The sequence below is a fragment of the Ovis aries genome, chromosome 7, assembly GCF_016772045.2.
Source record: "Ovis aries strain OAR_USU_Benz2616 breed Rambouillet chromosome 7, ARS-UI_Ramb_v3.0, whole genome shotgun sequence".
In the NCBI taxonomy this organism is placed as follows: Eukaryota; Metazoa; Chordata; class Mammalia; order Artiodactyla; family Bovidae; genus Ovis; species Ovis aries.
The window spans coordinates 41269653-41296110 of NC_056060.1; the positions used below are offsets into that span (position 1 = coordinate 41269653).

The 26458-nt window shown below is 42.3% G+C and overlaps 1 protein-coding gene across 18 annotated transcripts; it reads right to left on the reverse strand.

Annotated features, from left to right (window-relative positions):
* Positions 1–325: 325 nt before the first annotated feature.
* On the reverse strand, positions 326–26375 carry VCPKMT (valosin containing protein lysine methyltransferase). 18 transcript variants are annotated; one of them, XR_009601477.1, is made up of 9 exons: positions 26089–26375; positions 25882–25992; positions 25639–25711; positions 24708–24827; positions 23626–23730; positions 21413–21465; positions 10287–10422; positions 9237–9349; positions 326–7593 (listed from the first exon to the last, which is right to left on the reverse strand). XR_009601477.1 is itself a non-coding variant. In XM_042252306.1 (7 exons), exons 1-6 carry the CDS (start codon positions 26352–26354, stop codon positions 21451–21453), a joined length of 690 nt encoding a protein of 229 aa, XP_042108240.1. In that variant the 5' UTR covers positions 26355–26375; the 3' UTR covers positions 326–2193; positions 21413–21450. The 18 variants fall into 18 exon arrangements, 5 of the variants coding, with proteins under 5 accessions (XP_042108240.1, XP_060275130.1, XP_004010555.1 ...); XR_009601480.1 differs by having other exon boundaries at positions 326–7513; positions 21090–21465; XR_009601476.1 differs by having other exon boundaries at positions 21090–21465.
* Positions 26376–26458: the final 83 nt, after the last annotated feature.

The following is a 26458-nucleotide window of genomic DNA, read 5'->3' on the forward strand; positions in this document are numbered from 1 at the left end:
CTTGCTGCTGCAGAAAAGTCATACCATCTCAATGGGGCTTTTAGGCTGAAAGCATGGCAGTTTCCCTACCTTGTTAGCAAGATAGGGGGTTCCAGAAAGGAGGTGGCTGTGGGATCCTAAGCAAGCCTTCACCTGTCTGTGTCTTTAGATATCTCTAAAACAAACAGATATAGTAAAAGGTGCAGTGGTTCTTTCCCTTCCAAAAGACCCTATGTAGATGTGAACCCTGTATCAGGAAGCTGGGCTCTTTTTTTAAAAACTATATTAAAATACTCCCCTCTGACCCCAGCATTGCCACCACACACCTCAACACACACACACACAGTGAAATTATAAAACAGCGCCCATTTATTAGTGCTAAGTGCCAAGTGCTTTACATCCATCATGATACTAGAGCTCACAATAAACTTCTGAGGTCGCTATTAAGTTTTCAGACACCCAGAGAGGCCACGCTGAAGGCCAAAGAGCGAGGCTAGATTCTTCCCTGTAAAACGGGAACCTGAGCCAGGTGACCGAGGCCCTCCAAGTGCTTGACCATTCTATGCATCTAGATTATTGCATTCCCAAGCCTTCACAGTCCGCCGTGGTCCTCAGACTGGGCAATTCCTGTGGAACATTTCCTGACGTCCGAAGTGTGAAATGGCACAGCGTCCTGGGGGTTCTACTTTTCGAGTCTGTTTTGGGTGGGCTGGTTTTATGAAGCAGGGCAACAAGAGTTCTCTTCAGGCTCTTGAGAGCCTCCAAGGCAGATACACACTCTGTACTTTTGATTCCAAACTGCCTCCCTTCCTCTCAGAAACTCAAGGCCCTCGACAGTCTCGCTGGGGAGAGAGACTCAGCTCCCTCCTGTGGCTTTTCAGCTTGTGTCAGGCTGCTGGGCAAGGCTGCAGTGATGTGACCTCACTTTCAGTGTCTGGTTTCAAAGCACGTATGTAAGTCTCCGATTCTACTGCAGCTGCACATTTTCTGAGCCTGTATCTTCTATCCCTGCCTTCAGAACTTCAGTCTGTGCCGCCAAGTTCCCTCCCTCTCTCTCACACACATTCTCATTCATTCTCGATCTCTTTGAAAATATTTCACAGTGGAAAATTAACACATCGGAATTAACACGGTTTCCTGTGACAAGAAAGCACACAGAAGTGAGAACCAGCGTTCTTATAACCGCAGTCATAAGGAATGTCTTTGGAATCATTCTCCTCTTCACAGGGCTGAGAGCTCCAACAGAACTCAGCAGACCAAGACAGGCTCGGAATGAGAAACGCACACTTTTATTACGAGCAGCTGCATTCATCTGAGTTCCTGGAGGGATGTGGGGCAAGACTGGCATTCATTCACTGCTCTGGAAAAGCCTGATGCCATCAGCACCCAAAGGAGCGAGTTCTGGGCGCCGTGTGGGGCATCCACCAGGCTGCAACCCCTGCGAAGGCGGGGTCCAGGCTCTCCAGGGAGTTGAAGGCACAGGGTCTCCTTATCCCCACCGCTGGGGCACCAAGGGGCGGGGTCCAATCTGTAAGAGGTGGGCGGGGCCATGCGGGGGTACTTCTGAGCAGTTTCGCACACTGTCCCCCTTCCCCCACCCCAAACCTTCAAAGAAACCGTTCAAGGGTCGCAAGTCCGTGCCCTGCCCTGGGCGTTGCAGAGGGGCAGGGCCCAGCCAGGCACCTGCAGTCCCATCACTGGCCCCTCAGGGATCAAAATCCTGCCATCTGCGAAAGGAAGGCGCCGCTTTATTTCCGGTTGGTCCTTTCTTTGGGTGGGGATTTCTCTCTGGTTTTTAGCAAGAAGAAATACAGAACACTCAGCTTAATTTGAATTTCAGATAACAAATATGTTTTGGTATAAATATGTCCCCAATCCTGCAAGGGGCATGCTTATATTAAAACATTTTCTGTTATTTATCTCAAATTAAAACAGCACTGGGTGTCCTGTATTTCATCTGGCAGCCATACCCCGTGGCAGTCTTCCCTCCCGGAGGCCTTCCCAGGGAGTGCTTATCTTGCAATATGCTCTCAAGCAGAAATTCGTCAGTTCTGATTCTCCTGGGATTCCTGGTGAAAAAGCAGACTTCAGGCCACATCTACTGAATATAATTTCCAGGGGCAGGACCCAGAAATATACATTTTATCAAGGTGGTTGTCTAGGTGATTCTGACGCACATCTGTATTAGTTGTTTACTGCCTCCAAACAAATTCCCTAAAACACAGAGGATGAAAACAACCACATTATCTCACAGTTCATATGAGACAGGAATTTGGAATTGACTTAGCTTTGTGATTCTGGCTAAGCTCTCATGGTGCTGCAATCAAGCGGTTGGTTCAGGCTGCAAAGATTTCTAAAGACTGTTCTGTTGCTGGAGAACCTGCTTCCAAGCTCAGGTCCTTTCTGGCTATTGCATGGAAATATCCGTTCTTCAACACGTGGGCTGACTGATGCCTTTTCCCAGAGTTAGGGATGACAGAGACACACAGAGAGGGAGGGAGAGAAAGGGGAACTCTCTAAGACAAATCCACATCCGAGGGAAGAGAAGGACGCAAGATCATCCATACCAAGAGGCAGAATCGTTGGAGGGTTGTCTTAAGCGGCTGTCCACTACCATATTCAAGTTGGAGAATTATGATAACAAGTTAGTCCTCAAAGTACCACAACCAAAATCACATTTAAAAATTGGAAGTCAATGTCTTCCTTTACTCACTTTTTTCCTGTTTGCACCCCTTCTCCCCATATAGTCCTTGAGGATTTAAGACAACATCAGGAAGAAAAATAGTTAAAATGACAATCTTAGGAGACTAGCAAAATGTTAAAAATTTTAAATGCCTGCAAATATTGAGGAGAAAATTAAACACCAATCCCACGCATATATGGCTGTGTCCACCCAAAAAAACCTCAGCATTCAATGTGACTCTTGAAGAATCTCCTATGAGGACTTCTGGAAATATAAGGTGACCAGTTATCCCAATTTGCCCAGGTTTCTCCCAGATCCTTGGAAACCCTTCAGTCTCAGGCAAATTGAGATTGGTTGGTTATCTTCTAACATGGAGCCAATAAGAAATCAACCACTCTGCCCTTGTATAGACTGAGTGGGTCTATCTTGTGATGAAGTGGAGAGTGTGGGCTTTGAGCTAGAAGCCCACCAATAGGTGCCCTCAGCTGTGACTTAAGCTATCTCACACAGAAAGCAGGCCCCATGATTCTGCTTTAGTGATGCCTAAGTATAACGATGCCCATGGAAGTGCCTTGTAAACTAAGAGGTATGGCCTAGATGCTCTTTTCTACTCTTTTGAAGAGAAGACCCCGATCCTAACGTGAAAGGTGGGACCAAAGTCATCACCCGTTTATACTTTTGCAACCAAATGTGACATTGCCTCTTTCAATCAGGCAGATGTGCTGGCCTCCAGAAAAGTAAACACAGCCCACAAAGCGCCTTATGACACACCTTTAATCTTCATTCAGTTTGCATTTTAATCCCCCAAACTGATTCACACTGTTCCCTCCAGAAACTGCTACACTGCTGAAAAGGACAGTCATCTCTACTGTATCCTCAATGACAAGTTTCCCAGAAAATTGTGCGAAGTCTTGATAGGAAAGACATGATTCACTTCTCACAGCTCTGAGGGTGTGATTCCCTCCTCTCGGGAGAAAACCTGTCACCAGCGGCACTCCGTCCCTCACCCTCCTCTTCTATCCCTCCAGGCTTGGGAGGCTTTTTTTTTTTTTGCTAGTGAGAAAGGCAGCAGTCTGTAAATCATGTTCACCTGTTCAAGGCAGGAGTCTGTAGTCTTGTTCAAGTGTTCATTCTCTCTCTTTTTTTCTTCTGCCGTTAGCAGTTCTGTGCAGGCCTGCCCAGTTATATTAATATGATGCCAAATCTCAAAATCAAAACAGGAAATGCCATTTTGAACAGATGCCAGTGATTTTTGAGGAGGGCCGGTTAGTAAGACCAGCCACGGCTTGTGTTTTGTCCACTCTCCTCCTCCACCTGCCCCTGTACCCTGGCCGTGCATCCCAGGCACCCAACAAAGATGCCGGACTGATGACTGGATGCCGAAGAAAGCCCATCTGGTCTGGCCTGTTCCCTGCCACTCTGCCACCGTATAAGCTAGGAGCTGTCCTGAGTCTCAATGGGAAGAATGATGTCTGGCCCTACTGCAGTATGGGGCAATGTGCAAGGATCATATCAGATTCATGTAAATGAGAGATGTTTAAAAATCTTAGAGTGCCATAAAAATGTAAGGGGTTAGGTTTTATTAGAGTCCTTCCTTCAGCCTGCTTCAGGTATCTGCATAGCTGAGTACTCCTGTAGTAGTATAATCTGCACTGTTTACTAGATGAGAATTTCTACTTACTGACCTCAGCCAGCTTATCTCATAACTATAATCATCTTAACACAGCCTCAAAGCTGTTGCCTTACCGTTTCTGTTTTACAGTTTTAACGCTTAAGAGGCTGATTTTTGGCCCTGCGTTAAATTAGACCAGTCTTCAAGGTGTGTCCTTTCCTTGATATGCAAGACGGTCAAACCTCAGTTTATGAAGCAGTCTTTAGCTTTCTATTTTATAATATCTCTACATAAATATAGACTGTTTAAAGAATCTGTTTTTGAAGATTTTTCTACAATAAAACTAATTTTAAAAAACAGCAATGCTTAAGCTAAACTTAAATGAGTACCATAATTAAAGAAGGGATTATAAACATATTTCCTTTGTTCATTAAGTTGCATGCAAGCTTGTATTTAATATATAATCAAAACATTCACAGCCATATCGAAAGAAATGATAAAAAGTATTCACTAATAACTTACCTACCTGATATAAGTGACTAGTCTGAAAAATGAAACCAAGTAAATTGTTTCACTATAACATTTTTCTTCTGGAGGAGAAAGGATGGGAGAGTTGGGCTCAAAGACTCAACCTTATTCAGGGCATTTGGGGAGTAGGCCGAAGGGTGAATGCCATGCATAAGCTCTCTCAGCACATCCTTGTTTTCTTCTGAGCAAAGACACTGTGAGGTTAATTTTATGTGTCAACTTGGCTGGACCATGGAGCCTAGATTACTCATCAAATATTCTGGATGTTTCTGCGAGGGTGTGTTTGGTCGAGTTCAGTTCAGTTGCTCAGTCGTGTCCGACTCTTTGCAACCCCACAAACTGCAGCACACCAGGCCTCCCTGTCTATCACCAACTCCCGGAGCCTACTCAAACTCATGTCCATTGAGTCGGTGATGCTATCCAACCATCTCATCCTCTGTCATCCCCTTCTCCTCCTGCCCTCAATCTTTTCCAGTATCAGGGTCTTTTCAAATGAGTCAGCTCTTCGTATCAGGTGGCCAAAGTACTGGAGTTTCAGCTTCAACATCAGTCCTTCCAATGAACACCCAGGACTGATCTCCTTTAGGATGGACTGGTTAGATCTCCTTGCAGTCCAAGGGACTCTCAAGAGTCTTCTCCAACACCACAGTTCAGAAGCATCAATTCTTCGGCGCTCAGCTTTCTTTATAGTCCAACTCTCACATCCATACATGACCACTGGAAAAACCATAGCCTTGACTAGACGGACCTTTGTTGGCAAAGTAATGTCTGCTTCTTAATATGCTGTCTTGGTTGGTCATAACTTTCCTTCCTAGGAGTAAGTGTCTTTTAATTTCATGGCTGCAATCACCATCTGCAGTGGTTTTGGAGCCCCCAAAAATAAAGTCAGCCACTGTTTCCCCATCTATGTGCCATGAAGTGATGGGACAGGATGCCATGATCTCAGTTTCCTGAATGTTGAGCTTTAAGCCAACTTTTTCACTCTCCTCTTTCATTAAGAAGCTCTTTAGTTCTTCTTCACTTTCTGCCATAAGGGTGGTGTCATCTGCATATCTGAGGTTATTGATATTTCTCCCGGCAATCTTGATTCCAGCTTGTGCTTCATCCCGCCCCATGTTTCTCATGATGTACTTGGCATATAAGTTAAATAAGCAGGGCGACAATATACAGCCTTGATGTACTCCTTTTCCTATTTGGAACCAATCTGTTGTTCCATGTCCAGTTCTAACTGTTGCTTCCTGATCTGCATACAGATTTCTCAAGAGGCAGGTCAGGTGGTCTGGTATTTGCATCTCTTTCAGAATTTTCCAGTTTGTTGTGATCCACACAGTGAAAGGCTTTGGCATAGTCAATAAAACAGAAATAGATGTTTTTTTGGAGCTCTCTTGCTTTTTCAATGATCCAGTGGATGTTGGCAATTTGATCTCTGGTTCCTCTGTCTTTTCTAAAACCAGCTTGAACATTTGGAAGTTCACGGTTCACTATTGCTGAAGCCTGGCTTTTTGGTCAAGGTTAATATTTAAATTGGTGAACTTTCAGTAAAACAGACTGTCCTCCCTTATACAGGTGGGCTTCACCAATCAGGTGAAGGCCTAAATAGAATAAAGACTTGGGGGGAGGGGGTGTCTGAATGAGTCCCTCAACTTCTCTTACACTTGATTTCCTTGTCTGAAAAACTGAAAGCGCTTTGTAAACACTACTATATAATGTCTGGTGTTACATATATTGTATTTCCTAAACTCACAGTGGCAGCTAACACTTGAGGACATTGTATGTGCCAGGTTCTGTGCCACATACGTATATTATCTCATTTGCTCCATCCAACAACCTATGTGGGAAACAGCAGTACTGACCCCATTTTACAAATGAAGAGACTAAGGTATAGAGAAGTTAAGGTACTTGCCTTAGGTCACGCAGATGGGATGCAGCAGAGCTGGGACTTACACCTAGATCTATCAGAACTTGGGGAATGTTCTCCCTAATGATTAGCTCTGTGACCGGGGGGAGTTACTTGACTATTCAAGTTCTGACATTCTTGTATGTAGCGCGGGATGCGTGTATGTCTCCCAATCCTGGTGTGAGAATTCAGGGGATCACATTCTAGCACAAGGGAGGCATCTAGCACAGCGTCTGGTGTGCGCTCAGAGTGCAGCAAGATTTCCACTCCAGCCCGCTGGGTCCCGCATTGCCAGTCTCTGTGCACAGAGGATGGCGGGCGGCCACAAGCCAGAAGGAGCCGGATTCACTGGACATCAAAGGCCACTCTGCCACACTTACTAACATCTTGTTTCAAGAAATGTTCTTCCTGAGAAAAGTCAATGAATTTGAACAATTTTTTTTTCTTATATGTTAAGACTTAAGTATGTTATGAATATCTTCTTCTTAAATATATTTATGAGAAGGCTAATTTACTCTATAACTCAAACCTTTTGGCAAATCAAACATTCCTTAAAATACTAATGAAATACATCCCATATTTAAAAATACAGCTATGAGATTATTGTGTTAGTTTGCTCAGGCAGCCATAACAAAGTCCCAGAGACTAGCTAAAACAAATTTATATTCTCACAGTAATGGAGGCTAGAGGTCCAAGATCAAGGTGCCAGCAGGGTTGGTTTCTTTTGAGGCCTCTCTCCTTGGCTTGCCAACGGTAGCTTCCGCCTCGTCTTCACATCTTTCCTCGTTATTCGTCTGAGTCCTAATCTCCTCTTCTTGTAAGGAAACCAGTCATATTTGGTTATGGTCCACTCTAGTGGGGCTTCCCTGGTGGTGCCAACGGTAAAGAACCTGCCTGCCAACACAGGAGATGTATTTGATCTCTGGGTCAGGAAGATTCCCTGGAGGGCCTGGCAACCCACTCTAGTATTCTTGCCGGAAGAATCCCGTGGACAGAGGAGCATGGTGGACTACAATCCAGATGGTCGCAAAGAATTCGACACAACTGATGCAACTTAGCACGCAGTACACTAATGGCCTCATTTCAACTTAATTACCTCTTTAAAGGTCTATCTCCAAATACAGTCACCTTCTGAGGTACTGCAAGCCAGGACTTCAACATGTGAATTCTCAAGGTACACAATTTAGCCCAAAACAAATATATATATATTAACTATATTTACATTAAAATAAATTCCCATTTAATGGACATCTTCAGAATCACTGAACATGCACGAAGAATACATTCACTGACTATATTTGAGTAAATATATGCATGAATATAATTCATACAGAGAGACTCTTGAAACAAGCTTTCGGTAAACTGGTTATTTCAGTAAACCTGGCAAGTTGGCCATATGGTGAAATGATACTTGTTCAGTCGTCTCTCTGAGAATCAACAATTGGGCATATTGATCCAGAGCTGATGAAAACCTGTATGAACCAAAATCCAACGGGACCTCCCCACCCCCAAGAGTATCACACTGCTCCCTGAGAGAGAAAAGCACCAAAAGCCATGATCGACTATGGCAAGAAGGGCAGCAGGTGGTTGCCAGGAGGCCAGGAAGAGGTGTTCTGAGGGAAGGCGGTGTGGGGGAACCTCCAAATCTGAAGTAGGTCAGTTCAGCAGAGTGCTCCCAGGGAGCCTCCAGATCCTGGTTCAGGGGATGGGTTGGGGAGAGAGAAGGGTGAACCTAGAGATAACTCCTATTTCCCAACTCTGCATTTCTTTTTCCCTTTTCCCCAGGTCTCCTCCAGTCAGGCCACATGGGCAGTTCTGTGTCACAGTTGCTACCTGCTAGTCTCCCCACTAGTGACCCCTTTAGCAGCTTAAGCTCCCTCATGTCGAGACCCAAGTCCCCTCTTTCATTCATTTGACAGTGAAAACCCAGGGTATTGGTGATAAACCCCTTTCCCCCTAGGTGCAAGTGTGCATGCTAAGTTGCTAAGTCGTGTCTGACTCTTTGAGACCCCATGGACTGTCGCCTGCCAGGTTCCTGTCCTTGGGATTTTCCAGGCAAGAATACTGGAGTGGGTAGCCATTCCCTCCATCAGGGGATCTTCCCAACCCAGGGATCAAACCTGAATCGCTTGTCTTCTGCATCGGCAGGTAGGTTCTTTACCACTAGTGCCACCTGGGAAGCCCTTTCCCCCTATGTCCCCGTCCACATTTAGCTACATCTTCCTCCCTCCCCTCTTTTCTTCCTTCCCTCCCTCTGCTTTCCCTCCCTTCTTCCCATCAGTCCTCTAAAAGAGATGACCCTCTTCCTTCCAGAATCAGTTTACCTGCTCTGGATCTGACTCCTCTACTCTGGGCTCCTCTACACCCGCCTCCCCTCATGCCCCCTTTATCTTCAGCCACAATCTCTTCTCTTCCATCCTTTAGTACAAGCCTTCTTTCAACTAAACTCTATGAAGTAAGCTACTACTTTCACTTTCTCCACTCTACTGCCTCACTTTTCAGTCATATTTCATTTTTGTATTCCCTCCAGGACCTACCACAAGCATCACAGGCACTCAAGAAAAGTTGGTTGGATTAATTACTGGGGAGTGGAGTATTCCTCAAGCGAGATGTGCAAGAATCATGCAGGGTGCAAAGACTCTGTTCTTGACTTTGAGGAGGGGGCGGAAGAGTCAGGGAGACAAGGTAGAAACATGGAAAAACAATGTTACTAGAGCCAAACTGGATACGAACATTAGAGAACCTTTAAACTGGAAGCATGGGGAGATGAGCACCCTTGTGTGTCCGCCCAGGGCTTCCGTGAGTGCGAGTCAGTGGAATCATGGTGAGTGGCAAGTACCACGATGATTGTGCCACAGGAGGGGTCAGAGAATGAAGGTGCATCCTAAGGATGGGGGATATTCCGGTTGGGAAGGACGGTGTCCCTGGTGGGAGGAAGGCAGTGGAGGACGCAGGGACTCTGGGCATAGGCCAGCTCTGGGGACCCAAATGGCAGATTTCCCATGGCTGGGCGTCTTTAAATCAGACTTTGGAGCCCTGCAGGCCAAGCCTGGACAGACCTGCTACCCTGGATTTTTTCAAGAACAAGGAAATAAGACCCTGCTGAGTTGAGGAGGCCTTTCATTTGACAGGTTGAGGAATCAAGGAAAACAAATTTGCAAAACCAGTCCAATCACCTTTGCTCCCACAGTAAGAATAAGAATAAGAAGATAATGACACATCAGTAACATGCTCAGCATGTCTTGGGCCCTGTCCTAGCGTGCTCACTCCTTTTAGGAGCCACCTCCTTTCCACAGCGAGCAACTCACAGCCCATGGGTGTCCCTAGCACCTACCATAAGCCTGGCCCACTGAACACAAACGAGGAGAGATGGTGACTGTCTCTCTTCTGTGACAAGAAGAGTGAAGGTACCTATTGATAAGATCTGGGCCAAGGTCAACTAGAGTCCAAAAAGAAGACAGACTGAGGAGACCAAGGGGAACTGAGCCACCGTCTGTCCCTCCTCCCTTCTGTGGACCTTTGGCTAAGGCCCCCTGCTCATTAGAGATGAAGCAGATACCCTCTGTTTCGTTTTGAATGGCACATACTTGGCTGGGAAGGGGAAGCATCATCCAGCCTTTTGTCGGATGTCAGCACCAAGCGCAGTAACTCGCATCTCCATCCAGCTTTCAAGCTGACACTGGGCTCTCCCATCCATTTTCCTGTTTGAGCATCCTAAGGACTCTGTGGGTGGGCAAAACAAATGTCACTATCACCACCACCATCCCCATCTGATTGAGGGACCTGCCAGAGGACTCACAGCCAGTCAGCAGAGGCAGGAGGTCAGCCTTCACCCTCTGGCTCCAGTCAAGCCAGGAAATCTCCATCAAATGCTGCCGAAGCGTATCTTTAATCAGGAGGCCAGGGTAACCTGAGGGGCATCCGCTAATCACAGTCAATACCTGGCACTGAGTGTTTGGAAAGATGATAGCTAGATGCCTGGGAAGTCACAGAGGAGTCCAGAGAGTTGTGGGAACTCTCTTGTGCTCGGAGAAGTATTTCTGGGGAGATTTGCTGGCTGGAGCTACTTTGTCCCCAGGGGAGGCTGAGGAGGCCAGAGTCCTGGGCTCTTAAGAGAAGCCCACTCTCCCTGCCAGGATCCTCGTGGAAGGACAGCAAACAACGCCATTCTTTTTGTTGAAGGATAATGGTCAGTTTTTCTAGGCTACCCGGCAAGTTGAGAGACATTGGTAAGAAAAATAAAGCCTCCAATCTTTTATCATTAATCACAACCCCATCCCCACCCCCACCCCCACTCCAAAACACACACATTATCATACTCTCTGCTCTCTACTCACATTTCACAGGCCTGGGCACAGATCTTTACCTAAAGCAAGGCCAAGTGGCATCTTAGCTATTAGCTTGGGGCTTATGTTAGCCCTGATCACATTAAGCATGATCACATAAAGTAGAACTTACATCAAATCTGACAGTCTTGAGCCCATCCACACACACCACCACCATCTAATCTGGTTTCTTATTGTTTGGGAATTTAATTCTCCTACCACTGCAGTCAATCACCTGTCAATCATCAAAGCTGCCTTTAAAACTAACCCAGGCCTCTATTGTGAATGGCTGTCTTGTCTTTCATTAATCAGTCCTTGTGAAAGTCAGGGATCATTCTGGAAATTCATGGTTAGATTTTTTTTTCTTGACTTGGTTTCAAGATGCCATATAGTCATAACACAAGGCCCTCAGGTATCTCACACAAGAAATCACAATTACTTTTTAAAACTACCTTACCAATCTATTTGGAATAAAATGCTGCTGCTAAGTCACTTCAGTCGTGTCCGACTCTGTGCGACCCCATAGACAGCAGCCCACCAGGCTCCCCTGTCCCTCGAATTCTCCAGGCAAGAACACTGGAGTGGGTTGCCATTTCCTTCTCCAATGCATGAAAGTAAAAAGTGAAAGGGAAGTTGCTCAGTCCTATCTGACTCTTCGTGACCCCATGGACTGCAGCCCACCAACATGATATGAATATAAATTCTAGTGAAAGTTTCAAATCTGGTGATATTAAAAAAAAATTAGGTTCACTTCAATCTTTCCAAATACCTTGATATTCATGACAATTACATTTAAAGTTCAGCAAAATATTTACTGCATGTAACATCTGTAACCCAAGGGTCAGCTCTGCCTCCGTTCCAAAGCCCTCCTCTGGCATATACTGGGAAGGGGAGGTTTTATTTTCCATCACTCTCGGTGGCCCCTGCAGTGCTGGGACCCTCTGGGGCTCTCTCTTCCTCCCAGAATTTATACTCCTATCATGTTATTCCTAACAGATTGGTAAGGTAGTTTTTAAAACTTACTTTTCACTTTCTGCTACCACATGGAAGCTAGACCCAGGTGTCAGACTTTTTTGAAATAAAGTAAAAAAATGAAAACTTCACAATAAATGCAGGTTTTTTTCTGTAACCCAAGGAAGCTTTCCAACCTTTCTTAGCTGACACCCTCTGTGTCTAGTCTTGCTCTCCAGATCTTGGACCTCACCTAATACCTGCTGTAATTCTCCCTCCACTTTTCGCACTCAGCCCTACGCAGATCCACTTGCTCTCTGAAGCAATTCATTCTCTCAGTGCTAATAACATGTCCATGATGGGGATGGTGAGAGGGAGGCTTGAATATTTTCTGGATGCAAAAGTGATGGGTATGCTCTTTGGTAACACAGGAAAACCACTCCCACAATGGGTTTTTATTTCTTCACTTTTTCTGAGTAATTTTATCATGTTTACTTTTGTAGTTTGATAGGTTAAGATACTGATCACCTGCTGTATGATCAATAACTGACACTATTCTAGGAAATCTATAAATCAATGGCTAAGATGATTAGGCTGGAATTATGCACAAAATGAAGACTTAAAAAGCAGATTACTTCTTGGGAAAAGTACTGGTTGGGAAAGATTGTAAGATAGGGGTAGAATGTGAAAGGCAGAAATGTTTGAAGGGTCTAGTTAGGACTTGCTCCACAGCAGGGAAGAGAAACCCAACCTCAAACCAGCAGAACAAAGTTAACTAGGTTATACAACTGGGAGTCTAGGCGGTAGAGCTGGCTTCAGAGGCTCAAACCAAATAATCAGGACAGTCTTCTGATTTCTCTCTCTGAATCTAGATTCTGCTTTGGTCTGTGCTGATTTTTCTTTGGGGGAAGCTGGAGTCTTATTTTTTATCCTTAGTATTAGCTACCCTAGAAAAGAATAAGTGCCTCTTATCCCGGAGGGCTCTGTGGGGCTGGCATGGGTCATGTGATACCCATCCTTTAATGGTGGGGGTGGGGGGGGGGGAAGTGAGGCTGTTTGGCTGGGCTTGGTCATGGGGCAGGCAGAGGGTCAGTTCTTAAGAGATTTGGTCTTCACCGGTCAGTTGGGAGAAGGCTGATGGAAAAGATCACGAGCAAAGACAGAAGCCATGAGGCACACTGTGTACACATCCAAGAGAAGTCCATTTTGAGAGGACAGCAAGAAGGAAGCAAAAGGGCATACACCGAAAGGGGACTCAATACCTCATGTGGGACTTTCTATTTTGGGGAGGTTTTTGAGTAGGCTGCTGAACAGTCTGGGACTCCCTGTCAGGGGAGTACACTGGCACCACTATTTGCACAGGTGTGTGTGGAGAGATGCTACAAGTGGGAGACATTACAGGGGCATGGATTAGCCAGTGAGGCCTGGCCTCAGGTGAGAGCAGGAACAGGAGGAAGATGGGACACACTGAAGGCAGCTGAAGAGGTGACGCCAGGGCTCAGGGGAAGGGTCAGGGTCAGGGGGCAGAGGGGGAATCTACAGTCGGCTTGTGGGTGGGAACAAGAGAACGGCAAGGTCTCCCCTGTGACTTCTTACTCCCTTCTTGTGATGAAGGTGGAGCCTAAAGACAAAGTAAAGAAGTCAGGGTGGAAGTAAATGACAGACAGGCTGCTACACTGGGAATCCCACCTTTTTGACAATAAAGGCTTGTTTTTTTTTTTTTTTGGACCAAGCTGTGTTGTTTCCATGGGATAACTTCTCTCCAGTTTGCAAGAATTTACGAGTCTGAACCCTCAGAGCAGATGACTGAGGCTTATGCTGGAGAGATGCCTTCTCCCCTATCCTTGTCCACACATATTATCTAGTCTAACCATCACCACTGTGCTATCAGGTAGACGTCACTCTCACTTTACAGAGACGGACACTAACATTCAGAGAATTTAACTCGCCCAAGGACACACAGCTAGATTAGATGGTAGTCAAGTGAGCCATTTTCTCCTTAGAAGAACAGAATGTATAAGCCTGAGCACATAAAGGGACGGTGAGTGGATTTAGAACAGACCTAGGGTTGTCTTTGGAGCTAATTTGGACTTTCATTCCTTTTGGCCATACTGAACCTCCACTCCTCTCTTCCTTGGAATCTCAGGTTAACAACCAGACACTTATTTCAGACAGAAAGTAACAGACTGAATGTGGGTGTCAGAGAGTTGCTAGAGAGTGAAAAGAGAGTTCTGAAAGACAGAATTTTTTTTTTTTTAATCCTTGTGACAAGATTTAGAAAGACGATAGCTATTTTAAAAGTACACTGTACCTATGTTCATAAATGTCACCGAAACCCAAAGGCATTCTCTGGTTAAACATTTATTATTTGTGGGAGTGTGAAACTTGTTTTTCCTGTTAGTTTCAAGAAGCCAGGTGTATGTTCAAATGTCCATTATATGCCATGAGATTATTCTTTACACTCATTTGGAATGAAAACATCAAGCTTCTCATTTTAGCTTTGGATAAAACATGCTATTTATATTTGTTGTGCCCCAATATGCAACTGCACTGTGCTCGCATACAAGCCAGTTTTCAGGACACATTCCTAAAAGAACAAGGTCAAGTAATGAATGGAGATACATGGGATTGTTTGCACCATACACAATGATTTATCAAAGCACTGATGAGCCAACAAATGAATCTGGACCTCAGACTGTTAAATGCTTGGACTTCAATAGATTAACAACTTAGAATAAAAGTTGACTTTAAAAAAATTACTCAGGAGTGTTTAAAAGCACTGACCTGTCAAGGGTTTTAACAGACTGCCAGTGATGATTCACGAGAGCTAATGACATGGAGGAAATCTGTTAAGTACTCAACATTTAACCCCATAAGGATGGCATCTTAGAACAGCTCTTTCAAAAGCCTTAACTTTGTTTTGCAAAGAAGAAACATCATTGTTTCTAACCTTGTGAATAGTAAAAAGTGTGAATTTACCCTTCATCAAAGTTAAGTTAGTGTGTCATAGCTAATAGACGTTTCTAAAAATTAAGACCGGCTATCTAGTATTCATAATAATTTTTTCCATCAACTGCTAACAAAAAAGGCTTGAAAGTTTAACATAATGCAGTTAAGCACTTGTGTTATTTTACACTGGCTGATGGAGAAGTAGATACAGTTCACGGTTCTGGCTCTCATTCTTGTCTGCTGGTACAGACAGAATCAGCCTGAAGTTAAATGAAGCTCCTGATTCTCATCATATATACTGATCACAGGGTAAAAGATGGTTTACCCAGGAGGCAAGAGCTACAGAGTATTTTATAGCCACTTTGTTCTTTTAGAATGAACACATCTAAACTCTGATAGTAATTATGCAGATACATCAAGCCCCAGACTTCAGAAAAACGACCTGGTGCCACTTATCTGGTCTCAGTTTAACATAGAGAACCACACAGGGAAGAACTGGGTAAGGTTCAGGATGGTGGGATCCTGGAGCTTCAGCCAACAAGCCCAAGCTCTGGTATTTGAAAATGGGGATCTCCTGTTTTTTTGGCCTCTTAATGCTCATGGCACTTAGCTTTAGAACTGTAAAAATGAACAGCAAACAAAGGTTTCTTTTCACCACATTTTCTTCTTCTAAAATTGCTTACCTGTTCAACTTACTGTGGAACACTGTTCTCAGACTCCTCCCACCGAGAAGCCATTCCCACCGTGATGGGGTAGTGATGTTCACGAGCCCAGTACTCTCAAAAAGATGCCCAGATTTCACACCGCAACAGACTTGCATTATTACATTTCCCCAGGACCCTCACGTAAAGTAATTCTAAGCCTGCTATAACCACAACATTTATCGAAGGCTTACTGTATGCTGAGTATTTTATGTGTTAAACCGAGTTAATCCCTATGTCAAACTATGAGGCAATCCATCATGGTTTTACCTCATATAGGAGGAAACTGAGGCACACAGTCATACAGCTAAGTAAATGAAGAACTGAGGTTTAAATCCAGGTAATGTGGCTTCAAGGCTTGTGAGCTAATAGTTTTCAGGATGGTCATGAGAAAACAATCATCATAGAGATAACCTGTTCTAACATAGTTCTTTGAAAACGATTTGCTATTAATAATGAATTACATAAGATGTATCTCACAATTGATATGACCTGAAATACGTAACAGCTTTCACCTAATTAGTGAAAATGATTTCAGAATTTGTTTTCCTACCCCAAATCATTTAAAGCGAAAACTTAGTTTCCCATTACTTGATCAATTTTCAGTAAAATTTTGTTGCCACAAACTTTTTCTAATTCAAATAAGGCTTAAAGATCTTTATGTTGTAAAAACTGAATATTACATTTTTTAAATGTTTATTATCACTGAATCAAAAATTTCAAATCCTGATGTTCCCTGAGGAAAAATTAAAACCGAAAGTCAAACAGGCAGCCTAAGCTTACAGAACTGTGATACAACCAAAGACAGAGCTTTAGTCTTTTGATGTAAAAGCTACTTATTACTCTAGTGAAGAAGGCATACTAGTTTGAAAACTAATTAAAATTAATTAGAAGCTTCAAGTACCTCAGATGTAAAATCATGCATTATATAAAAAGTACTTTCAAGGTGAATTTCATTTTTAGAACTTGAACTAATTTAGCCTTTGAAATATCTCTCATAGAAAATACCAACAGTAGAGAAATGATTTATGAATTGCAATTTATGTAGCTATATTAACAACATTCAAAAATTCTAAAGGCATATGAAAATGCAATAAACAGAAAATACATACAGATTTACAAGGAAAAAAAACAACCCTATTTTACCTACACTACTGTTATGGTCTGGATGCTTATACCACTCCCCTACGAACCCATTCATAGATTGAAATCTATTCCTCCAGTGTGATGGTATTTGGAGATGGGGCATTTGGGAGGTGAGCAGGTCATGAGGGTGAAGCTCTCTATAAATGGGATTTGTGCCCAGTAAAAGAGATCCCAGGGAGTGCCTTGTCCCTTCTGCCCTGTGAGGACAGCTGCCTATGGACATCTTGATCTTGGACTGCCCAGATTCCCAGAACTGTGAGATATAAATTTCTGTCATTTGTAAGTTACCTAGGCTATGGTATTTTGTGATACCAACCCCAACGAACTAAGACAACCACATTATATTATGAAAGCAATTCGTAACAGGTAGGTTTATTCTTTAAAATCTAATGTACTTCACTTTCAAAATGCAAGTGTGAATCCATTTAAAACATTCTATTTTAACAATTCCTGTCTATAAACTGTAAAGACCAAGTCAAGCAATGCCATCTACAGGGAGCCTTAGGAACAACAGTCATATTTCTATGATCCACATTTGTTTTTTATGTTTTATTTACTTATTGGACATGCAGCATGTGGGATCTTAGTTCCCTAACCAGGGACTGAATCCATGCCCCCTCCATTGGAAGCTCAGAGTCTTAACCACTGGACCACCAGGGAAGTCCCCCACACTTTTCTTTGGGGCCTTCCCTGGTGGCTCAGACAGTAAAGAATTTGCCTGCAATGCGGGAGACCTGGGTTTGATCCTGGGGTCGGGAAGATCCCCTGGAGGAGGAAATGGCAACCCACTCTAGTATTCTTGCCTAGAGAATCCCATGGATGAGAGCATGGGGGCTATAGTCCACGGGGTCACAAAGAGTCAGACACAACTGAGCAACCAACACTTTCACACTTTCCTTTAAATAAACAGTTGTCTGTACTCTGAATTGACATCATTTAACAAGGAAACTAGCCACACTGTGTAAAAAGTCCCACTAAAAGTCATTCTGGATTGTTAATACTTCCTAATAATCAAACCTTACTTCCAAATTCACCAAACATGACCAATGGACCCTAGGTTATGAACTGTAGCAGGTTAAGATTTAAAACTATGTAACCTTAAACACCTTGATAGTTACAGTCTTATACAGGGAGGAAACAAGTCATTGGAGGCTACACTACACCTGTAATAATTTTCTTTTCCTAGCTCTTGAATCCTCCCCCCTTCTTTTTTTTTGGGTGGCTACCCTGTGCTGCATGTGAGATCTTAAGTTCCCCTGCAGTGGAAGTGGAGTCTTAACCACTGGACCTTTAGGGAAGTCCCTCCCCTTTATTCTTGAGGAGTATCACCTTTACCCTCTTGGCCAAACTTTCTAAATTTTCACGTATTTAGTTCCTAAAACTCAGCCCTGTTTATTTTAAAACATCCTATTTCATAGAAAATTCCACATCAGATTCAAAGCTCTTTCCTCCCTTTACAGTATTGATCTAATCATGGTTTGTTTTCATGTATCTCTTTCCTTTTCTTCGAACTCTTCTTGGGAAGTAGCTGCTAGAAGAGGCTTCTTCATTGCAGTAATTCTCAATCTAGGCACTTTAACAAATTAAACTCAGGTTTAATTGGACTGGGATGGAGACTAAACACAGTTTTTATTTGCTTTTAATCTTCCAAGTACAGCTAGTCTGAGAAGCACTGCCTTACTGGGTGGCTGGGTGGGGTGTGTGGCTCTCTAACTGGCTATAGCTGCACTGTGGTAAGTGGCTTATAGGTTTCATTGTGCACAGTGGCAAGCCCCACTTGGGCTAATTCCTGAGCAGTTCCTCCTGGCCCTGGCAGTCCCTTGAGATTTGAGCGTTGTTTATATTCTAACTCCCAGCTAATGGCATCACACCTCACTCGTCTGCTGCACCTGCCTTTTAACCATCCCATGTTGCTTCAGAAGTCCTAATGCCTTCAGCTCACGTATCAACTCTCAACTGCCTAAGATCCATCTTTAACGCCTCTCTGCCTGACAGTCCAAAACTGCCATGCTCTGAAACATGCTCTCCCATGCTCTTAAACAGATGTATTCATCTGCAGGATAAAGACAAATCCAACCAGGTGGGAAAATGCTAGTCTAACCTTCTTGGGAGGCATCCTGGATCTTGAATTTCTCCCCAGGTCTCCCTCCTGTGGCTTCTGAGTACAGATATGCTCTGTTCCCTCTCTCATGAGAGCTCAAAGGACTAAATCCCTTTCCTCAACATTGCACTTCTTCCAAAGGAAGGCCTCTCCCAGGTCTCCACAGCTGTGTGTGGATGGTAGTTAGTGACAGAGCTTGCTACATGACCTGGCAACCCTCAGGAAGCCCGACAGTGCTTACTAATCACTATGGTTCTCTGATCTTAGAACATGGGGATTGGTACCTTTTAAACTCTGCTTTGGCCTTATTCCAGAATAAGAAAAACAATCTCACTTAACTTTCTGTTACAAAGTACTTAATCCTGTTGTCAGTACCTTGTATCAGTTCCCCAGAAACAGATGGTAATGAATGTATGACGGTGGTTTAGTCTCTAAGTTTGACTCTTGTGACCCCATGGACTGTAATCCGCCAGGCTCCTTTGTCCATGGGATTTTCTAGGTAAGAATACTGGAGTGGGTTGCCATTTCCTTGACTTATTAAGGCGGTAAGAAAGGAGTGGACATGGAAGAAGAAGCAGCACACACAAGCAAGGGGGTGATTCTGGCAAAGCTGCCAAGAGGCTGATCTCATCCCAACCCCTCCAGGAAGTTTTGCTGTAAGGTCCCCTGTCGGAAGTAAAGGAGCTGGGCTTTCATTACAGGAATGTCAAGGAGGACTTCAGCTGAACACCCACAGCTACTGTATTTTAGAAGTACAGTCTTAAGGGGAGGAGGGTGAAAGGGACCTAAAGGAATTGGAGTGGACTACTAGGGCTGGTCATTGTTAATAAACTCATTTCTACAAGTTTTATAATGTTACGAAACAAGCCAGAAAGTGATCATTTGTTCTAAGACTTCACTAATAAAATACCTGGTATTATCTGTAACTAGAAAAATATCATACACTTAGGTTACACTAGCTGCTTAGTAAGCTGATTAATGAAATGCTAAGAGCAGTTTCAGAGAAGGCAATGGCACCCTACTCCAGTACTCTTGCATGGAAAATCCCATGGACGGAGGAGCCTGGTGGGCTGCAGTCCATGGGGTCGCAAAGAGGTGGACACGACTGAGTGACTTCACTTTCACTTTTCACTTTCATGCATTGCAGAAGAAAATAGCAACCCACTCCAGTGTTCTTGCCTGGAGAATCCCAGGGACAGGGGAGCCTGGTGGGCTGCTGTCTATGGGGTCGCACAGAGTCGGACACAACTGAAGCGACTTAGCAGCAGTAGCAGCAGCAAGGGCAGTTTGGGGAAAAAAACAAACAGCAGAACAAAAGTTAAAGACTGAAGAAAGCCTGAAGGAAAAAAATTTTCTCTTGATGTTAATCTTTAATATATCTAGGGCTGCTTTTGCTCTTTCTGGAAAGCAGTCACCTGCTTTAAACGTTTATTTTCTCTAAAGCTATTTCTGAAACATTCGCAAAGTCACAGGATCTCAAAAACAACGTTTATTTTAACACATAAAATGTGCCACCTAGCACCAATGCCTGTTAAGTCCCAGCATTCCATCTGGTTACTATTACGCTCTGGAACCAGTGTGACTGGGAAGTGCTGACAGATCAGTCTGCGAACAGATGATGATCATAACATAAAACAGAGACCACACAGAAAAAAAATCATTTGGTAAATGTACACAGAACTACACTTGCAGTTATTTAAATAGTTTTCTGTTTCATATAAACAAGTTATCACCAGTGATTTAGCCACATTTTCCTGGAAGCTACACATGAGGAAAAGTGCACAAGCCACATAGATGCACGAGCCTGAAGCTGGGCCTTTTATTCTCACTCCATTCTCAAATAAAAAATTTTTACAGATATCTTTCCCTCCCTTGCACTCTGACTTCTGACTTTCATCTTTATTAACCAACCACAGTATAATTTATGATGTAACTCACAGGGTAAATTATACTATAATCAGTATGATGAAGGAAAGCACAGAACTTTGGTCACAAAATAGTCTTTTCGTTTTTTTTTCCACCCCCCAAGTAAGAGAACACAAATATTAAAGTTGTCTGAAAAGAATGAAGTGGAAAATACTTACAATAAAACCCACTGTATAAATGTTAAAACCCTCTCTTAAATTTATCTTGATGACAAATTAAACTTTACTGATTTGAATTTAAACATTATTAAAGAGTAACTGATACCTCTTTTTAGAAACTGGATCAACTTACCTCTATTTTCCTGAAAACACGCCAAGCCAACCATGCTACTTCATTATTTTTGGCAGACTTTAGGCTAACCTCAGTACCTATTTTTATTGGAGGAGTGACTGACACAATGTTTCTTTTAAGCAGAACTTGATGTGGAGCTAAAAGTAAACTAAGTCGGACTTCAGGCCCATTGGCAGGTAGGCAGTCAATCAAGTCATTATTCATATTGCAGGCAGCCGGTGGTGGTTGTCTATAGATCGGATCCCTAAAGACATGCTGAAAAAATCTGTGAACACAATCTTCCCATGCTGTATTCACATGCTTCATTCACGTTATTAGCTTACCCATGTTGTTAGAGGCTTGGGTAAGATGACTGAAGATTTCACGATGGGAATTTCTATAAGAAAAAAACGGAAACCTTAAAAGACTGATTTCTCATTATATATTAAATATTTACTGGGCATCTAATACTAGGTATTATGCCTGCTGACAGCTAAATGCAATTCAAATGAATAGCTATACATAATGCTTTGCTTGGAGATGGTCTTTGTTAATGGCTAAAGTACAAGCAACCAAAGAAAGAACAGATATACTAGACATCATCAAAATTAAAAACCTCTGTGTTTCAAAGGACATACTATCAAGAAAAGAAAAGGACAACCCACAGAACGGAAGAAAATATTTGGAAGTCATACATCTCGTATGAGTCTGGTATCCAGGATATATAAAGAATGTTTACAACTCAACAGTGAAGACAACTCAATTTTAAAATAAGCAAAAGATTTCTACAAACATGTAAAAAGGCCAATAAGTACACAAAAAAGATACTCAACATCATTAGTCATTAGGGAAATAAACACCACAATGCGATTACCACTTCATACCTACTGAGATGACTACAATAAAAAAGATTAACAACAATAAATGTTAGGGAGGATATGGAGAAATTGGAAAATGCAGATAGTGCTGGTGAGAAAGGAAAATAGTATAGGAGCTTTGGAATAGTTTGGCAAGTCCTCAAAAAGCTCAACATAGAGTTCCTGTGTGCCCTAGCAATTCCACTATGGGTATACACACCCTCAAGAGATTAGGAAACATGCCACAGAATAGTTTCACATGAATATTCACAACAGGTTTATTCAGTAGAGCCCAAAGTGGAAGAAATGCTCATCAACTGATGAATGCATGGATAAGGTGTGGTATATCCATACAAAGGACTACTATTCAAGTGTAAAAAGAAGTGAAGTGCTGATGCAAGTTACAACATGGATGCACCCTTGAAAACACTGCTGAATGAAAAGAAGCCAGATGTAAGAAGCACACATCATGTGTGATTCCATCTGTATGGAATGTTCAGAATAGGCAAATCCACAGAGATATAGACTGGTGGTTGCTAGGGGTTGGGGAAGGCAGGATTAAGGTGTAACTGCTAAAAGGTATGGGGTTCCTTTTTGGGGTAATGAAAATGTTTAAAATTAAAACGTGGTGATGGTCCTCCAATTAGGTAAATATACTAAAAATGGCTTACGTGTAAACTTTATTGTATATAAATTATATCAAGTTAAAACAACAAATGACTCTCTGCCCACCCCCCACCCCTCAAAAAAAAGCCTTTATATTTAGGAAACACAGAATTTTTAAGCCTTAAAAAAAAACAAACCTACTTTTAAAACTATACAACAGCTTTGGCTAAAACTGGATCCTTTAAGGCATAAAATATTTTTAATTCATTGTTTTATCTCTAGAACCATGCCATATAATAATTGATCTGAACTACTAATCCCACTGCTCTTCTTTCTTTGTATTCAAACACCTACTCCTGATTTCAAAAAATGCACATTATCTGCTTTTGGCTAGAATGCACATAAATCAAAAAACTTCACCACAAATCCAAAGGAAAGATAATAGAAACAAATGGAACTAAATCAAGTTTAGCACCCTCAATTCATAAAAGTGATCTTGTTCTTGCCTTATACCAGTCACATACACACAAGGTGCTGGGGTACACAGGTAGATGGGACACAATTCTTCCCTTCTACACATTCAAATACGAGGCACTGTATAAAATGTACTGATGGTTAAAGGAAGCAATCTAAAAGGGGAACATAAAAATTCTATTTGATTGAGTGCATTTTTCTTTATTGGACAGACCAATAAATAAAAACATATAACTATGTTATAGTTGGACTAGTAAAAAAAAAAAACAACTTGAATGGTTGGAGAGAGTTCACAAAGATCAGAACTGGCATTTAAAAACCTCTGAGAGATAACAGAAATTTATAAATAGCTAAGTTACTTGTCTGAGGTAATGCCCAATTATAAAGCTATATAATTTACAGCTAGAAATGACCTTTACAAAAAAGTCTGCCTTTTAGAGAAAACACCTGAGGCCCAGTAAGTTAGGCAATCTTAACACTGAACATTAGCGCCCTAGTCCTGTTAATCATTATAGCCATTTCCCCACATGAAAATTAATATCCATATCATACTCAAGCTCAGAGACAGTGTCCAGCTAGTGAAATCACTTCAGAGGATGATAAGGCAAACATGTATTTACCGATTTTTTCTTTCTGATGTATAAAATGTGAATATCTTCACTTCGATATTCTTCATCATGTTTTTCCAAAGGAATTTTTTCAAAGTCAAAGTCTAGTTGAAGGAGCTATAAATTTAAAAAAGATGCAATTCAAATTCAATAATATGAACTATTCATTGCTGACAGAAATCAGAATGGTGGTTACCTTTGGAATACTGACTGGGAGAGGTACGTGAAAAGTTGAGCTAAGCACTTGATATATATGCATTTGATATGTTTTAACTCAACTGAAAACTGATTAATGATATCAAATTTTCAAGTATACATTATTTCAAAAGTTCATTAAAGTTCTTCACAGTCAAGAAAAACATAAAAGTAAAAAACCATTTCACCATATATCTGAGGCAGAGTCATGAAGAGTCACTTTACCCAAAGTAACCCTTTCAGAAGATAAAACTGAAGAGCCATAAAGATGTTTCCTTAAGAGGAACCACTTGTAATATGATGGATCTTTACCCATAAGAAGCATTTGGGTGACCACTGGAGGAAGATGGGTGAAAGACAAATGGGATTCTAAGTACTACTTCTGCAGATTCCTGTGGGTCATTAATTCTTGCAAAAGGAAAAAAAAAGAAAAAGAAAAACAACTTCAAAATAGGTACGATACATTGGCCAAAGCTACCATAAAAATACAGTGGAAAATACGGAAATGAAAACATATCACATATCATGTTTCTATGATGTATTCTCCAAAAAATATATACATCATTAATATGTTCCTAAAAGCCAGCAACTTGTCTGATAAACACTGAAAACTTTCTCAGGAAAGACAAGGGTGTCACATTATTATTTTTTTTACATGGCTTTACAAATACTAGATCAACAAGTCAGAAAAGAAAAATAAAGGATCAGAATGGGGGTACTGGGGCAGGGGAGGCTGGAGGCAGTTGTTAGAATGGTGCGCTCTAAAGAATTCTCTCCTTGAGTTCATTCAAGCAGAATGTTTTCCCTACTCAAAATTACCACAATGTACTGGAACACAAAGTCACACTAGCCTCTCTGAAGGGTAATCCCTACAAAGGTAGATCTAATAGAGTACTCACCTCAAAATACTTTTTCTCGATTTCTGGATTTTTTCCCATTGTTCGCTGTTCATAACAACATATAATACAAGTCTCAGACCCACTGAGATCTTTTAGGGTTTTCAACAGTGGCTCCAAAGACTGTTCAAAAAGGAATATGATTTTTGTTAATGACTTTTAAAAACACATCTGTTTACTATAAAAGGGGGTAGGGGAGGCAGAGGAGATAATTATAACTCACTTACAATTCACACATCTTTGAATCAATCCAACCCAGTAAACACGGTTACAGCTCTGTAACCAATGATTGGTAAACTCTTAACTAATCAACCATTGTATTGATTTCAGCTTCCAGAGGATGGATTCAAGTGACTGCATTTTGGAGTACCCACGGGTAAAAATGGAATTGACAGCATTCTTAAAGCTTACTCTAACAGGATTTAATCAATCAACAATTTACTTACAAAAGAAGGTCCAGCTTCAACTTGAACATAAGTTGGTTCAATGTTCATTATTGTAAAAAAATGATTGATGCTTACAACACTATACAAACTGATATTCTAAAAGAAAAAAAATTCTATAAATATAATAAATGTTGCTCCAAAACAATCAATCCTTTCGGATGCAACTTACAGCTAACTTAAAAAAAAAAAAGAAAAAGAAATCTTAGCCTTTTACAGGAGATCCAGAAGAAAAAATCCTTTAAAAATTTTACGGAAGCCTCTTCTAAAATGCACATAACACTTTTCTCAATAAGCTTCAGGGACCTCTATGTTAATCATGAGCACATATACGTACTTCCTGGTGACCTTTATTTTCTCTTTGTTCATCAACTATGGAACATATATCCTGCATTCAGAGATGTTAAAATGCTAAGTAATGCGTGCTCCAGAATCTTCGAAATACAGTATAAGTCTTCTAAAGGAAGAGACTCCACTCATCAAATACTCACCTCTTCGTAGTATATGCAGTCAGCCATCAGTATATAGTCTGGCGGAGAAGGAAAGTCTTCTAATTCTTCCCCCCTTAAAAACGTCAACCACATATTTTAAACTGTTGCTTTACTAATTTAAAATAGTCTTGTTTTATAAAAAGACCCAGAAATCTCACTCGTATTAATCATGCTTTCAGTGAAACGCAATTTAAAGCCAACTACAAATTGTTATCTTAAAACAAGCTGAAAGGCCATACAAACCATTTCAGTACCTTGGCTTGAACAGAACCAGTGACAAGATGCTTGTTCATATTAATATTCATCTTCAGCAAGTCTTGCAATTCCTCAAGATCGGTGACTATGACATCTGCCCTATAAAATAACGTTGATTTAGATGTAGGCACGAGAGTGGGAAGCCAGCAATCGGGGTTCCCGAACAAAGCGGCGAACCCTCCCGCCAGGTCTTACCCGAGGGTAGCGGCCATGAGCCCCACAGCCCCGGTGCCTGAGCCCAGCTCTAGCACTGACCGCCGGCTCAGCGCGTGGGCCCCATCGCCGGAAAATCCGGGCGTTTCCAGGTATTTAGAAAGGACAATGGCGGCGTCCCAAACAACGCAGCCCACGCCACCGGAGCCATACTGCTGCAGTCGTAACACCGTGCCATCTCGCTTCTCCAAAACTCGCACAAAGTTCCGCAGTGGATCCTCCCCAGAGGACTCCAGAGAAGCCGCCATCGCTGCCCGGCAACAAGATGCGTCGCACGCAGCGACGTCACATTCACGCGCACTATTCCGGGCCCCGCCTTGCCAGGGCCCCGGCGCATCCGGGTGGCGGAGTT

What these genes read in the sequence shown, in the direction of transcription:
- VCPKMT (XM_042252306.1), bottom strand. Translation starts at nt 26,354, where the DNA reads ATGGCGGCTTCTCTGGAGTCCTCTGGGGAGGATCCACTGCGGAACTTT. An exon ending in CTCATGGCCGCTACCCTCGG is followed by an intron (nt 25,993 to 26,088) that starts GTAAGACCTGGC and finishes GTTATTTTATAG; the next exon opens with GGCAGATGTCATAGTCACCG. An exon ending in TCGAGAAAAAGTATTTTGAG is followed by an intron (nt 23,731 to 24,707) that starts GTGAGTACTCTA and finishes TTAAATTTATAG; the next exon opens with CTCCTTCAACTAGACTTTGA.